The sequence below is a fragment of the Toxorhynchites rutilus genome, chromosome 3, assembly GCF_029784135.1.
Source record: "Toxorhynchites rutilus septentrionalis strain SRP chromosome 3, ASM2978413v1, whole genome shotgun sequence".
Classification (NCBI taxonomy): domain Eukaryota; kingdom Metazoa; phylum Arthropoda; class Insecta; order Diptera; family Culicidae; genus Toxorhynchites; species Toxorhynchites rutilus.
In genome coordinates this window covers 233,979,117-233,995,305 of record NC_073746.1, presented here as the reverse complement: position 1 = coordinate 233,995,305, position 16,189 = coordinate 233,979,117, and the positions used below count along the sequence as shown (strand labels likewise).

The following is a 16,189-nucleotide window of genomic DNA, read 5'->3' as shown; positions in this document are numbered from 1 at the left end:
AATGCTTCATATTTCACAATTATTCAATTATTTATCTCAAGAAAAATGAAATGTTATTCGTTATGATAGATGCGTAGATATATTTCCTATCAATTGATGCAAAAACCTTTGCGATCTATTGAGAAATGCTCGAGTTATAAGCGTTCTAAATCTTGCATTTTTTCCTACTTGTTCAGTGCCTAGATTTCCATTTCACCCCCTATATCTTCCGGTTAGACGTAGTCCTACGTCAATATGTGGTACACGCTACAATTTGATAGCATCGATCAAGTGAAAGCTGACGGTGCAACTGTCAAAATTTTTCGAGCTGGTTGTGGTTTGCTTGTCGCATACTTTCAAAAAATTATTTAGTTTCGGTTTGCGTCCCTAATATTTTCCTTTGAGAAACATTTCAGAAACGCCTAAATATATGCAATCGCAACATATGAAATTCGAGCTCGGTAAGAGATTATCTCGATTTACATAATTCGAGATTTTGCTCGGTGTGATAGTGATAGTGATTGTATCGACTTCCCGAATCGTTTTATATAATAGGGCCCAATGTCTACAGTTGGATCGCTTCATTATGCTTGCTGACAAATCAGTCTGATTTCTTCTACGATTTTTTTTCCGTAAAATTGCTGACAGTATCAGAATTGGTGACAACTATGGGCAACCAGTGGCTCATACGATCACTGAACTAGATAGTGACATCAAGCCGTATGGCCTTTAAGAGGTCGTTGTTAGCAGACAGTCTGAAAAAGTCAGCAGTTTGCGGTGGCTCTTATGATTATGATTGTGAGGCTACCATGATCCATAACAAACATTCGATTCTATTAACTATTTCTATTATATGCAACGATCTTAAAGAATTAATCCTCAGAACAAAGTACTTTTTCGTATTTTTACAGTATTTCTATATTTTTTCAATTATTGGTAACGGCATGGTAACGATTGAAAAATCATTTTAATTTTTCACGTTTTATATTTTCAGTGGTACTTTATTTAACCTATCATGAATTCCTCACATCCGTTATTCTGTTCTAGACGCGAGTAAAATTTCTGTTCCAGTCGAAGTATACACATACAATGTTTCAAACTTAGTTATATACAACATTGTATTAGGAAAATCCCACTTATTTCATTGTTGCTGTTTGTCCTACATCAAACGTCCTTTTTCTCTCTTTCAGACTCTCTAACATCAATTAAATCCATCTGGGAATAGGAACCGCTGGATATTACCGACATTATCGAGTCAATCAAAGGCAACACAAAACACACATACACATCAATCTAATAAGCGAAGGCAGCGGTCTCGACTCTATAATACTATCGCCGCCAGCACTTAGCCCTGTATATAAATAATGTAACCTAGCCTAAGCTAGTATAGATTTAGCCAATAGGAGCGTATTTTTGTTGAGGAGTATGATTACTATGATTTTTTTAAACGTTTTCGTTGTTTTCAATTACCATTTTCCCACTTTTCCTAATTTTGTCAATGCGTGTTTATCCTCACATACTCACCGTCTATGTATCCCTTTCCCCTGCTTGTATAGATACCATAAGTTTATATGAATTGTATTCTAAGCATTGGACGATTTAATTTCCGAAAATGTCATTAGTGACATTTGGAACTTTTATCATTCTAAAGGCAGTGTTTAGCAAACTGTTCAATTTTCTATTACAATAAAATATATAAATATATATATATACACGTATAAGAAAAGTGAGTCCCCTTTGTAATATAAGATTACATAGTGTATTGGAAAAACGAAGAGATTTTAAATCTCTTATAAAATGTACTGAGTGTATCGTTTCCTGATTGTTAAAACTGGTAGAAGCTACAGTTGGTGAAATGCTTTGACGCTAGAAGTAACATTGTTGCTTTCAAGCGTATGGTTATACTTTTTTTTCTCAACAATCCCACAGGTAAACTATTGGAAAACTCATACTAGGGTGTAGTGGCTTAGTTCGTAAGATTATTCTTCTATTATTGTATAATCATCTGAATATCAAACGAATTGTGCCGATGTGTAAACATGGAGTGAGTGGAATTGTTGTCGACGGTTCTAGGTCGTGTTTCGGGAACGCCGGATTGGTGAGCAACGAAACGTAGTTAAGATGATGGTACGATCAAGTAGTTTTGTCACGTCCACACATGATACACACTCGATACACTTACTATTACTGATATGTATTTATAAGCGTAAAATATAGTAACTAAATTTAATTAATTATTGTGTAGCGAATAAATATTATGAAATCAAATTATTTGTTATGTTTGAATGGAACGTAAAAGATGTGCCTTTTTTACTCTAAATAACACACAACCTTAGATATTTTGCACTCGTTAAGATGCTAGATGCTAGTCTTCGTAGCCACTTGGTTACGCGTTCGCTTACTAAGCGATCGGTCGTGAGTTCAAACTCAGGACCCTCAATTGACCATCTTTGTGTTGTTATAGAATAACTACGTCCACGCAAACATCATCAGCGATGGAGATCGATCCACGGTCGAAATTAGGTCGATTCATCCATAAAACTGCTCTGCTCTGCAAGAAACATCGGGCTGCTGTTCTATAAATAACCCAACAATGATCAATATCAACTGTCTCCGCTGTCCGGACTGTGAACAATGGAAGAACAGAAAGAATACCCTTACGCCGAAATGGCTACTACTGTGTAATTTACCATAATGTAATGGAACAGAAAACTTAACGCCTAAATGGCTACTACTAACTACTGTGTAATTTACAGTTTATAGAAATGAGCCTAATAAATAAATGAATGGGATAAAAAAAAAAAGCTAGATTTGAAAGTCCTCGAGATAACATAATCACTCGTTTTAGTCAATAATAGAAAATGACACGACCGCAAATAATATATATCGTGACGTACTCATATACCGTTCATCTAAGACAATATTTTGTATACTCTAAAAATAACTGCATGCGCATATATAATGTTGTAAATGTGCTATTTGCTTGGAATATGTTCCTTTACTGATAAACATACGAATGAAAACATTGCTGTATTCATACTATTTATAATGATGGAAAACATTTTGCACCTTTTGATCCTAATTTCTGAAAAAATATCATTTTTCATTATTCCGTTAGTTAGTGTTCCTAATTTTAATGATCAAATTATTATAGTAATGAATCGTTTTAAATAGTGGAATTGATAATGTTTTATGTTGTGAACAAGTTAAATGAGTTGAAATCAATAATCGAATGAATTATAGTAGTATTAGGTCGTTCAATTCTTCGTCTGTTCCTTTTTTCGAGCTTTGGAGACAATCTTCAGCTTTTTTTCTCTGCATTTGATCACTTTTCTTTTGCATTTACCATTTCTATCTTTTCGTTGGCTTCTTCTTCGATTTTCCGTATGACTAATAAAAACAACTTCGCTAATAAAAACAACTAATATGACGAATAACAGGATGACGAACGATATTGGCTCTATTATAAAAATCGATTCGATAAGAATTTTGCTCGTTAGCTCTATTTTACTATTATAGATATCGAGCAAGTTGACGGCATCGACCGAGCGATAGCTATCGGTGCACCTGTGAGAATTTTTCAAGTTGGTTGGTTTGCTTGTTGCACACCTTCAGAGAACTATTTTGTTTTGGTTTGCGTCCCTGATATTTTTCTTCGGGAAACTCATCAGGAACGCCTAAATATATGCAATAGCAACACATGAAATTCGAGCTCGGTAAAAGATTATCTCGATTTACAAAATAAGAAATTTTGCTCGGTGTGATAAAGGGTGTGTCACATCAAATTGCATCACGGAAAAAACGCTGTAGGAATTTAATTTTTAGGAATTATATCTTCAGCTTTCGCTTATAATCAGATAAGAGTGTATAGATCACGTTGGCCATGCTTCACTGTCAATTTTTCGTAAATTTGGAAAAATGTCGTCGAACGAAAAAGAGCGTCGTGAATTAATCCTGCGCACTCATTTCGAGAATCCGGAGTTGTCACATCGGGACATCGGTAAGATGCTGGGAATCGTCCAATCCACGGTCAGCAGAGTACTAAAACGATACTTCGAGAACCTAACCATCGACCGGAAGGTGAAGCACGGCAAAAATGGATGCTCCGTCAGTGAAAAAGATCACAAGCGCGTAGTTAAGCAGTTTAGACGTGATCCGAGAAGTTCGGTCCGGGATGTCGCCAATAAGCTGAATTTGTCAAGTTCATTCGTCCAGCGGACCAAGCAGCGGGAGGGCCTGCGTACATATAAGGTTCAGAAGGCTCCTAACCGCGACGAAATGCAAAACATGGTGGGGAAGACGCGAGCCCGGAAGCTGTACACCGAAATGCTAACGAAGCCGCATTGCCTGGTAATGGACGACGAAACCTACGTCAAAGCGGACTTTCGTCAGCTGCCGGGCCTGTTGTTCTTCTCCGCAGAGGACAAATTCAGCGTTCCGGAGGAGATTCGCAAGCAGAAACTATCGAAGTTTGCCAAAAAGTACATGGTGTGGCAAGCGATCTGCTCTTGCGGAAAGCGGAGCGCCCCCTTCGTGATGACCGGCACGGTAAACGGGCAGGTTTACCTTAAGGAGTGCCTACAGAAGCGCTTACTACCACTATTGAAGCAACACGAGGGCCCGACCATCTTCTGGCCGGATATCGCTTCGTTCAAAGGACTATTCAAAGGACGTGTTGGAGTGGTACGAAGCCAACGGGGTCACCTTCGTGCCAATGGAAATGAACCCTCCCAACGCGCCGGAGCTTCGCCCAATAGAGAAATATTGAGCGATTATGAAGCAGGCCTTCCGGAAGAACCCAAAAGTTGTCAAATCGGAGGCGGACTTCAAGAGAAAATGGATTTCAGTTCAAAAAAAACTACAACCTGACGTTGTACAGAACCTTATGGACGGGGTAAAGAGGAAGGTGCGAGCATACGGGCTTGGGCTCGAAGTATGAATAAAAAGAAAATGCCAAAAGTTGTTTAATAGTTTTTATTTTACTGTCTAAAATTCGGTCTACTGGGCGAATTTCTACAGCGTTTTTTCCGTGATGCAATTTGATGTGACACACCCTTTAGTGATAGTGATTGTATTCTTGATTCGATTTATATAATAGGGCCCATAGTTAAGCGTAACTAATAATACATCAAGGCACTCAGTATAACCATAAGTTCTGTCAGAAAAAATAATACGACTACTGCCAACAGAGAATTTAGAAGCGAAAAAAGTGGCAGTCGTGTAGTATGATGTCCCTTCCTCACTTACACCAAATTCCGTGATTTCATCAGTACTGGTTCGCTTTCCTAGAAACTATGAAGTTCGATCTGTACCAAAAGCGTATAGCAACTGTCGCGTAATAACTGCGGGAAGGCGGAGAAACAGATCTACAAGCTGCTCAAACTGTTTTCTATCGATGAACGATTCGTGTTCCGTACACTACAATGGTATGAAGCTGAACAGCTGATATGAAAGATAGACAATTTCGCATAATTTTTAGACATTTCTTTCTTTGCATAATAACCATGGATCTACTGGGCGAATTTCTACAGCGTTTTTTCCGTAATGCAATTTGATGTGACCACCCTTTAGTGATAGTGATTGTATTCTTGATTCGATTTATATAATAGGGCCCATAGTTAAGCGTAACTAATAATACATCAAGGCACTCAGTATATCCATAAGTTCTGTCAGAAAAAATAATACGACTACTGCCAACAGAGAATTTAGAAGCGAAAAAAGTGGCAGTCGTGTAATATGATGTCCCTTCCTCACTTACACCAAATTCCGTGATTTCATCAGTACTGGTTCGCTTTCCTAGAAACTATGAAATTCGATCTGTACCAAAAGCGTATGGCAACTGTCGCGTAATAACTGCGGGAAGGCGGAGAAACAGATCTACAAGCTGCTCAAACTGTTTTCTATCGATGAACAATTCGTGTTCCGTACACTATAATGGTATGAAGCTGAACAGCTGATATGAAAGATAGACAATTTCGCATAATTTTTACACATTTCTTTCTTTGCATAATAACCATGGATAACAGCTATCACAATCATCCTTCTTAGGGGCTTTGGCCCCTCTAAATATCACTCTGCTCTGGTTCGCAATAGTTTCAGGTTCTTTTTCGGACATGCTACTATAGAGATCCGTCATTCACAGGCGGAGTTACTTTCTAACGACTGACAGAAGTTATGGTTATTAGGGTGGCAATGGATGCATGGAAAAAAATTCATCATCGAATTTCAAAAACCGACCATGTACATTTTGTTTATTGGCCCAAAACAACATCTGTGCAAAGTTTCAGCTCGATCGGACATAATTTAGGTATGCCTCAAAGCGCTTAAAGTTTTGATTTTTTGATCCTCGAGAATCTTCCAAGGAAATTTAGAAAATCATTTTTTTTTTCGATGCCAAATGACTTAAAAATGCATGAAACGTCGAGATCTGGTGTCATCTCGAAAAAACAGGAAGTGGGTTATATCTATGGTATAACCGCAAGGGTGACGTAGGACTATCGTTGATTTAGAGATCATTTGTTTGAAGTTGAATCTAAATCCATTCTGAATGAATGAATATATGAATATTTGGGGGACTTCGAAAACGAGAGCGTTACGTTGGAGGCACAAGGTTTTATGCATCCAATATAGGATGCGAAAAACCTTGTTCTGAAGAATAATCTTCAGAAGCTTTCCTGCTAACTGTACTTGATTGGCAAATCATAAACCCAAATGTATTAAATGGATATTTTATGGATAGAAAACATTAAAATAAACTCTTTCGCTTGAATGTAATTTTCAATTCCAAGGGGAACTGGCAGATTATTTTCCAGCAACGATTAGATATTTTCACATTTTCCTCGATACTGGAAGCCCACCAGTGGTTAATGCTAATTCGATAACCATCTGTTAATAGCACTTGCTTGAAACATATTTGGTCAGTGTTACATGGATAGAAAACATTCAAATAAACTCTTTCACATGAATGTATTTTTAAATTCCCAAAGGAACTGGCAGATTATTTTCCAGCAATGATTAGATCTTTCCGGAACTTTCTCGATGCTGAATGGCATCCAAACGGAAAGAATTCTGCGCGTGTATGTGTCGATCCTTCGCCGTCCACCTCCTCCAGCACGTTAGGCAACGATGTTGTCTTGTCGATGTCCTCACGAAAAATGAATGCGTCTCACCACCAGAATATCGCTTAAGTATGCTTTTTGTGTGTGATTGAATCGAGAGAAGGTGTGGTTTACGATGGCAATTTGGAAGGCAAACTAGAGGGGAATGAACTCTCTGAGCTCGGAACTTTCGGCGACTGAGCAATAATCGATTGCGGGCGCATACAATATTGGATACGGAAATATACTACTGATGGGGAAGAATAATCTTCAGAAGCTATCCTGTTAATTGCGATTGATTGTAAAATCACAAAACCAAATGTATTTGGTCACAGTGTTACAAGGATAGAAAACATTCAAATAAACTCTTTCACATGAATATATTTTTATAGGAACTGGCAGATTATTTTCAGTAACGATTAGATATTTTCACATTTTCCTCGATACTGGAAGCCCACCAGTGGTTAATGCTAATTTGATAACCATCTGTTAATAGCACTTGCTTGAAACATATTTGGTCAGTGTTATATGGAAAGAAAACATTCAAGTAAACTCTTTCACATGAATATATTTTTAAATTCCCAGAGGAACTGGCAGATTATTTTCCAGCAATGATTAGATCTTTCCGGAACTTTCTCGATGCTGAATGGCATCCAAACGGAAAGAATTCCGCGCATGTATGTGTGTGTAGCGATGTCTTCCCGGGGAACCGTTTGTAGCATCACTCTCCTCCTGATGGATTCCCTTCTGGCCTAAGGTGCACAAACAGGCTCTTGGTGACACCGTTCATTCGCGCTTTCATGATAAACGAAGAGCTTCACCACAACAGCGACAACATGCTCCAATCGCTGTTCAATTAGAACTGAGTGGATTTCCGAGCGGCGCTCGCTTATATACCGATTGGTGATTTCAATAGCCTGTTTTGAAAGCAATTTTAAGACTATTGAAACAAGTTTTTGGATCAAAAAGTAACAAGTATAGAACGCGTAGACATTTTATCTTTCGAATGAAGTGTTTATCATACCATTTCGTTCAGTTGTTTAGGAGCTATTAACGCTCAAAATCTCGGTCTCCGTCGTAACGCTTTCGTTTTCGAAACTTTGATTTTACACCCCGGTATAGAAATGAAAGACGTAGTCCTACGTCAAAAAATTTTGGCCGAAAATCGACCTTTTGGGACTTAGCCTGCAAAAAAATAATTATCGAATTTAAAGAACCGACCATGTACATTTTGTTTATTAGTTAAAAAAAATGATCAAAACTTGATAGCCCGGATAGTTTGAGACATAGAAGACGATCCTTTAGTTAGGTCCGACCGAGTGTCAGCGAGCGTCGGACGGCATACATTTGCTCGGTGAATTTTTGCACTGAAATATAAATGATATATTTCAAAGCAAAAATTAACCGGGCAAACGACGAGACCGCCCGTATCTGAGCAGCAGGCAATCACCCAGAAGGAGTAGCTTGAGGTGCTGGTGAAAAACTTCTTTCCGGCGAAAGAAGTGAAAAACTTCTTTTCGTACTCATAATGAAAGACGAGACGTACTCGATGCTAGAATTCAACGAATGGCAGGGGACCGGGTACTTTACGTTCCTCAGGTAAGCGATGAAGTCAAATATATCATTCACATCAAGTTCTCGAAGAAGGTCCTTCTCTGACAGATGTGAAGGGAATGTCCAAGCCGCTCTTCTTTCGAGTCATATGGTGAACGGGGAGATATATAGTACGAAGTGCTTGCCGGAGTTGGGAGGGTGATGTGGTCTTTATGCCGAACCTGGGATCAACCCATTATGCCAAAAGATCACTGGAGGATGGATCGGGTGGAGATAAACATTGTCGCGAAGACCACCAACCTTCCCAACATTCCCCAGCTGCGCCCGATAGAAAACTTTTTGGCGAATGGCCAAAATAGAGAGACAGACGACCACCAAAGCCATGAAAAGGTAAAATAACACGCCGATATACATCTTTTCATCAGCCATGGTTCTGGTTCCGGCCAACTTCTGTAAGACCGCCCAGCGCTTCATTTACGATACTTCAACAAACAACTCTGCCTCTTCTTGTCGAGTATACACTAGTTCTTCCGGCTTATTTAAAACGTTAAGCCCTGACCGTGTTAGGGGACCAAAGATGTACTTTTCGTCTGACTCACGTTGATCCCTGTGGATCAATAGGGGACTTTTATAAAAATCATTTTCCAATTTTGTTGCTGCCGCTTCCAGTTGACACTCTCTAAACTAAAAGCCCAATGTCGGTGCGATGAAACCAGCTCAACGTATTGATCTTTGGATGCATTAGAAGCTGTCTTGAACAGTCTGTCAAATAAAAGATTTTTTTGAGGTTCATCCATTTAAGAAAATCAACATGATCAAATTGTGATATTGAAATATATTGATATCGCGGGACATTTTCGTTCCTTTTTCCAAATGCGGGACGGAATCTTACTTGGGACATTTCGTTGAAATGCGGTCATGGTCAGTTTACACTACATACAACAAGGCAACAACAATACAAACAATATCAAACATTAAAGTTGGTTTAGAAAAAACGTAAACTATTATATCGTTGAATAAAGTATTCAGTATGATTCCTTGCTGTGGTGGCTGAGAGCAGACAAACGATCGCAGAGGGTTAAAACAACTATTTGCGGAAAATATATAACTTCACATAACCTAACAAAAAACAAAAATTTATGAAATTCAAAAAATCGTAAACTACAGTGTCACTTTGATAAAAGATCACACGTTGTGATGTAGGAAAAAAGGTATTGGATTGAACCTTCTACAGGAAGAAACATGTAGGTTTTAGCTAATGTTTTCGTTTGACGATTGTCATTTTCCGGAAAAAGGAAAAAATAATTCATGATAATTGGGATTTCGATAACGCCAACAATCAGGGCCTGATCACGAACGTCACTCATGGTGAAAAACATTCCATACAAACAATTTCGTTTTCACCGTGTTCGTGATCGGGCCCTCAAAATTACACCAGTTGCTTTCCTAAAAAAATATTTCTATAGCTTGGTTGTTAACGGGTTCGAACTGCGTTCATTAGAATTATACATACCACTTGAATACCGGTCACATGTTTATAACGTTTTTTTTTTATTTCGGATAATCATATATCAATAGACGCTGGTCAAATTCTTTAATCTTATAATTGTATTAAAGATTCTCTTTGTTAATATCATAATCTACCATCTTCTTATTCAAAATCAACCATTCATTGTTGAATCCCACGTCAATTACTCGTTCGTGGAAGGTCACAAAGCGTGGTTTCAGGTACGGACAAATTGCCTTGTAAATCGCAACCCCACGATCGTAGTTATCCAACCAGATAAATGATACAACCCCAATCGATATCCGCCGCACGATTCCTTCATTGTAGCAGCGCTGCAGGAATAGAATATGGTTTGCAGTTTCCTGGTTCTGGCAACTGGGGTGTACCATTGACAAATCGTTTCTGTACTGCCGGAAACGTTCCACAAAATCTGTTTCGGAAGGATTGTTTACGCAACAGTAGTAGCTGGATCCCAGCAAGGTTAAATAAATTCCGCTTCGAACGGGTCTATCCCGCATGGTTTTTGCAGTGTCTTTAATCATTTCCTTATAATCGATGATCAAGTTTTTCCAATATATTGCCCATTTCTCCCAAATGGTTCCTTTATATTTCTCGGGGAATGTGATTGCATCGAGCCGGCTTTGCAGTGAACTTTGTTTCGCCTTCAAAGCTTCCAAATTTCGCCGACCAAACGAAGATACTAATCGGGTGTTCCGAAACGACATTCTTAGATTGTTTATTGTATATTTTTGACTTTAATACACTATAGAGCTACGGTAGTTTATATAACTCATGTGCGAGGAAATATTTTGTTTGTTTTCATTTCTCAAGTCTCTTGACCTGAGAGAGAGGAGCCAGCTCGCGTTTGTTGTGATCACCCTTATGTCAGCGCGAACCAGTCACGGTGAACCAAGGGGAAGTATTGAAATATGTAGAAAATTTCAGCATGACATGACGTTTTATGTGAAAATAATGTTGACGTCGGAATACATCTTTCATTTCTATACTTGGGTGTAAGTTCAAAGCTTCGAGAACGAGAGTGTTACATTGGAAAAACCGGATTTTGAGCAATAAACCCTCTTCGCTGGTTGAAAGAAATGGTATGATAACCGCTTCATTTGAAAGATAAAATGTTTACGCGTTATATGTGTGCTACTTATTGATCCAAAAACTTGTTTCAATAGCTCAAAAATTGTTTTGAAAGCAAGCTATTGAAATCACAAAAATCTGTATATAAGTAGGTGCCAGCTCCACTCAATAATAATTGTACAGCGGTTAGATCATTTTGGAACAGTTACTGCTGCAAAAAAAAAACAAATTTGTTGCTGTGAATAAGGCGACCAGCAAGAAGAAAGCTGCTGCTACTGTTGGTGTGGCTGCCCGAAAGCAAAAGTCAAACAAATCCTCAAAAATCGTTGCATGCAAGCCGAAAACGCCGAACTCATAGAAATCAGCAGCAGCTTCGAAAAAAACTACAATCGCCACACATAACGCACAACACGAGAGAAAACAAGATAGTGTTTTCAGCAAATCAAATCCAGTTCTTTTCAGAAAGAGTTTATCAAATACTGCGGTCAAATACATTCTTTTTGTAATTTCTTCGATCAAGTGCGATCAACGTAAGATTACATCTTTCGAGCACTTATTAGGAGTACAATGAATCTTGAGAAAGACAATTCATTCCTGATCGACACTCGCACAAAAAATGTTCACTCATCAATGTCACAAACGGGAAGTGGGTGTTGTGAGGGAGGGCAGAGCGAGCGCAACATTTATGCAGACTGATTGGAAGCGACAGATATGTTGTATATGGGAAATGGTATACAAATTATATCACACATAAAGGGGAGAAAGAATCTTGACCGAGACTGGTAGTATAATTCTCGAGAGACTGGTAGTATAATTCTCATCTTCATCCGAATGCCTGTTAAAAATGCAGACACAGCATCCTTTTTAGTCAACCTAGTATTATTTCCATCGGACACAAACAAAATTCCCTCAAAATGCACCTGAGAGAAATCAATGTTGGCTATTTTTATTGGAAGATTTGCTCTTATTTTATGTATTCCACATACACACAGGTTTTTTTTTGCGCGGGGGATACGTATCTCGTAAAAAAAACCGCGTTAATTGGAAAATCCACGTAAAAAGTAACGCGGTTCTTTTTACGTGGATTTTCCAATTGGAATATCCGCGTATAGAGACGTCGGTTAATCGCTCGATTAATTCAAATAATCGAATATCTGAAATTATAATCGAGTAATTTTGTATCGAATAATTTAAAATCAAAATATGAATACATCGAATAATTCCCACTGCAATCGCGATTAATGAAAGAAGGAATTTTTCTCCAGGGTAATGCATTTTTATGTTAGGATTAGGCTGTATAATTTTTTTATCCGACATTTTTTCATCCAACCATCTAACAGCGACAACCCGATAGACCACGCGACCAGAATGACAACGTGATACGTGATTATTACAAGAAAAAAATATTCGCTCGATTAATCGAATATTGGAAAACAATTATTCGAATGAATCGAATATTGAAAAATGCCCCAACGATTAATCGATAATCGAATAAATGAAAAATTTAGACATCACTACCCGCGTAAAAAAAACCTGGGTGTACGCTGCATATTCAAATTGCATCGGAGATAGACAATCATCGCCCACAATGCAAAAAAACAGGGGGTCTCCGTAGCCACATTGGTTGCGCGTTCGCTTAGTAAGCGATCGATCGTGAGTTCAAAACTCAGGACCCTCATTGACCATCTTTGTGTTGTTACAGAATAGCTACGTCCACGCAACAATCATCAGCGATGGAGATCGATCCACGGTCGAAATAAGATCGATTCATCCTCACAACTGCTCTGCTCTGCAAGTCACATCGGGCTGCTGTTCTATAAATAACTCAACAATGATCAATCAACTGTCTCCGCTGTCCGGTGGTCCAACTGGATAATGGAAGAACATAAAGAATACCCTTAAGCCTAAATGGCTACTGTGTGAATGTACCATATGAAATGGTATAGAAGGAATACTGGCGAATGGCAACTGTGTAATGTGCTAATTATAGATATGATAACCATGTGACAAGTACACGATTAAAATTCGGCTCTGTTACAGCTAAAAATGCTAATGAGCCTTAAATAAATAAATGGGATAAAAAAAAATTCAAAAATCGATTCGTCGAGCTTGCAACAATAGATCAACCTGGAACCAGTGAAAGAATACAAGAATTCGCGAAAACTGAATGAACAATCCGAAAAAGTCACAAATGGGCCCAAAACACCCATAAATTCACACAAGATCTCCACCGACAAACAAATCATAAAAGTCAGTTTGCTTCTAATTTCGGATTTTGTTTTAGAAAACATAGAAATAATTCTTTAGGACAACTATATCGAAATTATCAAAAGTAAAAAAATGTTTGAATGGGCCGATGCTGCTAGAAGCCATGATGTGGGCTGACCTGGTACATCTTTTATTATTTCCTACATGATCATTGTTCAAATTTTTACCCCCCATATATTCCTGTTATACGCAGTCCTATGTCAAAAATCAAATCGGGGATAAAACGCACAAATGTACTCACTAACAAAGGTTCACGTCAAGTTTGAACACTTTTCTCATAAATGAAGGACAACAACTTGCTTGATTGAAATTGTCAGTTTGGAATTTTCTTGATGAGAATGCGAAACATAAGAAACATAAACTTGATAAGAAGAAAACAAACTATCTGTCATTCAGCTGGCTCCTCTCTCTCCAAAGTACAGGTTGATTTAGACGATGCCAGTCAGCGCTCTAGTTGAAGTATCCAGTGAATAGAGAACAGACACTCTGTTCAAGTTCGAGGCCAATTACTTGTTCGATACAGGTACAAGTAACTTGAACCAGTATCGTACCAGTACCAGTATCGAACAAGTAATTGGCCTCTAACTTGAACAGAGTGTCTGTTCTCTGTTCACTGGATACTTCATCTAGAGCGCTGACTGGCATCGTCTAAATCAGCATTTACGTAGAATAGAATCTATTCTACGTACTTTGCTCTCTCTCAGCTCTTGACATCCGTGATGACAAATAGCGAAATCGTTTTTAACTGAAGGCTGATTTAGACGATGCCAGTCAGCGCTCTAGTTGAAGTATCCAGTGAACAGAGAATAGACACTCTGTTCAAGTTACTTGTACCTGTATCGAACAAGTAATTGGCCTCTAACTTGAACAGAGTGTCTGTTCTCTATTCACTGGATACTTCAACTAGAGCGCTGACTGACATCGTCTAAATCAGCCTTGAGTCAGTGCCAAACTGCCTATGTAATAAAAAACTTTTTTAGTTCCACGAAAGCGGTGGTTTGTTGGTGTGCTTTATATAGTCTGATGTACAGCGTCGACGTCTGGTGGCGATATTAGTGCTTGGGAGGTAAATTATTCTCTATCAGAAGGGCCAAGTTCAGTGTAAAAATATAAAAGTTTGAATGAAAATTTTTACTTCATTTTGTTTGATTACCATATATTTCTGACCAGTCTTCCGAAAAACACTTACACATGTCCACGCGATGTGAAAATTCCATGTTTTTGTTTGAATTCGAACATGATTTTCGCTAGTGTTGAATGTCTATCCCAAACACGAACAATTATACACAAACATAAACATAAATACGTTTCTTTTCATACACGGAAAGAAATTATTCATCGTACAAATGCTAACCAAAAAAAAAAATACCCAAAAATTAGTTTTAGATTCAACCTTCAGCGGCACACACCAGAACCAGCAGAGAAATTTCAGCCGCTAAAACACACCATTAATTTCTCGATGTTATCACAAACTGAATGAAGGTAAAAACTAAAAGCTACTTACACTGCACTACATATGCTATGTGTGCATGCGATTGCATAATCCATTCTTCTCTTCTTCGCACGTTTTATAGCACGGGTCGCGTTCGTCGCGAACAAGCAGTATTGGCCATTTGTATTAAAAGATCCAGCCAAAATTGTTGCTCCCGTGGTCGAGTGATTAGCATCAAGACAGGTCTATGGTACTAGGTGAGGCCGTTTCGTCACTAAGTTGGTTAGGGGAGCGATATATGAAAACAGTACGGAAGAAAGCAGAAGGGGAATTATTTCCTTGAAGCGTGAAAGAGACAGACTGATCACGAGCGAGCTTCGGCACGAGCGTATTGTGTTTTGTTTACAACAAAACACAGTAGACTTCCAAGATGGCTGAAGAGTGGTTTTAGCAAGTTGGCCCACCTTAGGATATACTTCTACGCGCCTTGATTAGCATCACGCCTAGCATGTCACTGCTGAATAATTCTGGTACTTTATATTCGATTAAAATTATAGAAATACTGTAATCAAAATTTGTTGTAGGTAACTAAACATCTCCGCCACGCTCTATTAAATTTTAGTACTTGTTCAAATAGCTCATAATAGCTAATGTTACATGAATTCAATATATAAATTGATGAGCGCACTAAATAATTATATCAATTGTGAAAAACCTTGATCAAAACCATGATCAGAGGTGGTCAAACCATGATCATAATTCTTCTTTAAGGAAAATCGTTAAAAAACATAAAAATTTGAATAATTTCAACACCTTATGGTCATTCACACAGTTCAGCTTGAAGCGATCGGACGCTTTGTGCTATTGTGCTCGCGTTTCTTCTTCTTTTTGGCTTTAAGAGGGTTTAAACTTTTCAGTTCATTCGCCTCTAGAGTGCTCGCGTTTCGGTAACAGCTTTTGTTATTGGCTGGTGTTTTTTCCTCAACCAAGTGTGCTTCTTCCTTCGCGTGTTAATTGTGGGAACAGTGAAGTGCGCTCAACGTTCCCACCAGCTGGAGTGAATAGCTTCTCACAGCAGATACTGGTGAAGGTCTATAGAGAGACACTTTTGATCGCCGAATCATCGCCATTTCCACCGCCGACGTAGGTGCGCTCGCTCACCAATACACCTACAGCAGTGTAACAATAGACGCCAACACGTGATCAACTGGACGGTGCAGAACGAGTCGAATATTATCTGCGCGGGGTGCGCATTTAGGTGAA

At 38.5% G+C, this 16,189-nt stretch overlaps 2 protein-coding genes and 2 long non-coding RNA genes across 7 annotated transcripts in view; 3 read left to right on the top strand and 1 right to left on the bottom strand.

Moving 5' to 3' along the window:
• LOC129774988 (uncharacterized) overlaps nt 1-2,247 on the top strand; it is a 43,695-nt gene extending 41,448 nt beyond the window's left edge. For all 4 annotated transcript variants that reach the window (XM_055779123.1, XM_055779121.1, XM_055779119.1 and 1 more), the window contains one exon: nt 1,170-2,247. In XM_055779123.1, coding sequence (XP_055635098.1) covers nt 1,170-1,204 — 35 coding nt within the window. In that variant the 3' untranslated portion in view covers nt 1,205-2,247. The remainder of the gene's footprint in view (nt 1-1,169) is intronic.
• A 6,092-nt stretch (nt 2,248-8,339) lies between these two features.
• On the top strand, nt 8,340-13,856 carry LOC129774996 (uncharacterized). The gene is made up of 3 exons (XR_008742831.1): nt 8,340-8,675; nt 8,739-9,020; nt 12,929-13,856. It is a non-coding gene; the product is annotated as an uncharacterized LOC129774996 (long non-coding RNA).
• Nucleotides 10,216-11,036, bottom strand: LOC129774994 (mitochondrial import inner membrane translocase subunit Tim29). The gene has a single exon (XM_055779129.1). It carries the CDS (start codon nt 10,860-10,862, stop codon nt 10,242-10,244), a length of 621 nt encoding a protein of 206 aa, XP_055635104.1. The 5' UTR covers nt 10,863-11,036; the 3' UTR covers nt 10,216-10,241.
• Nucleotides 13,857-14,880: 1,024 nt separating the features above from the next.
• Nucleotides 14,881-16,189, top strand: LOC129774997 (uncharacterized). Its single transcript, XR_008742832.1, has 3 exons — nt 14,881-14,976; nt 15,069-15,456; nt 15,511-16,189. It is a non-coding gene; the product is annotated as an uncharacterized LOC129774997 (long non-coding RNA).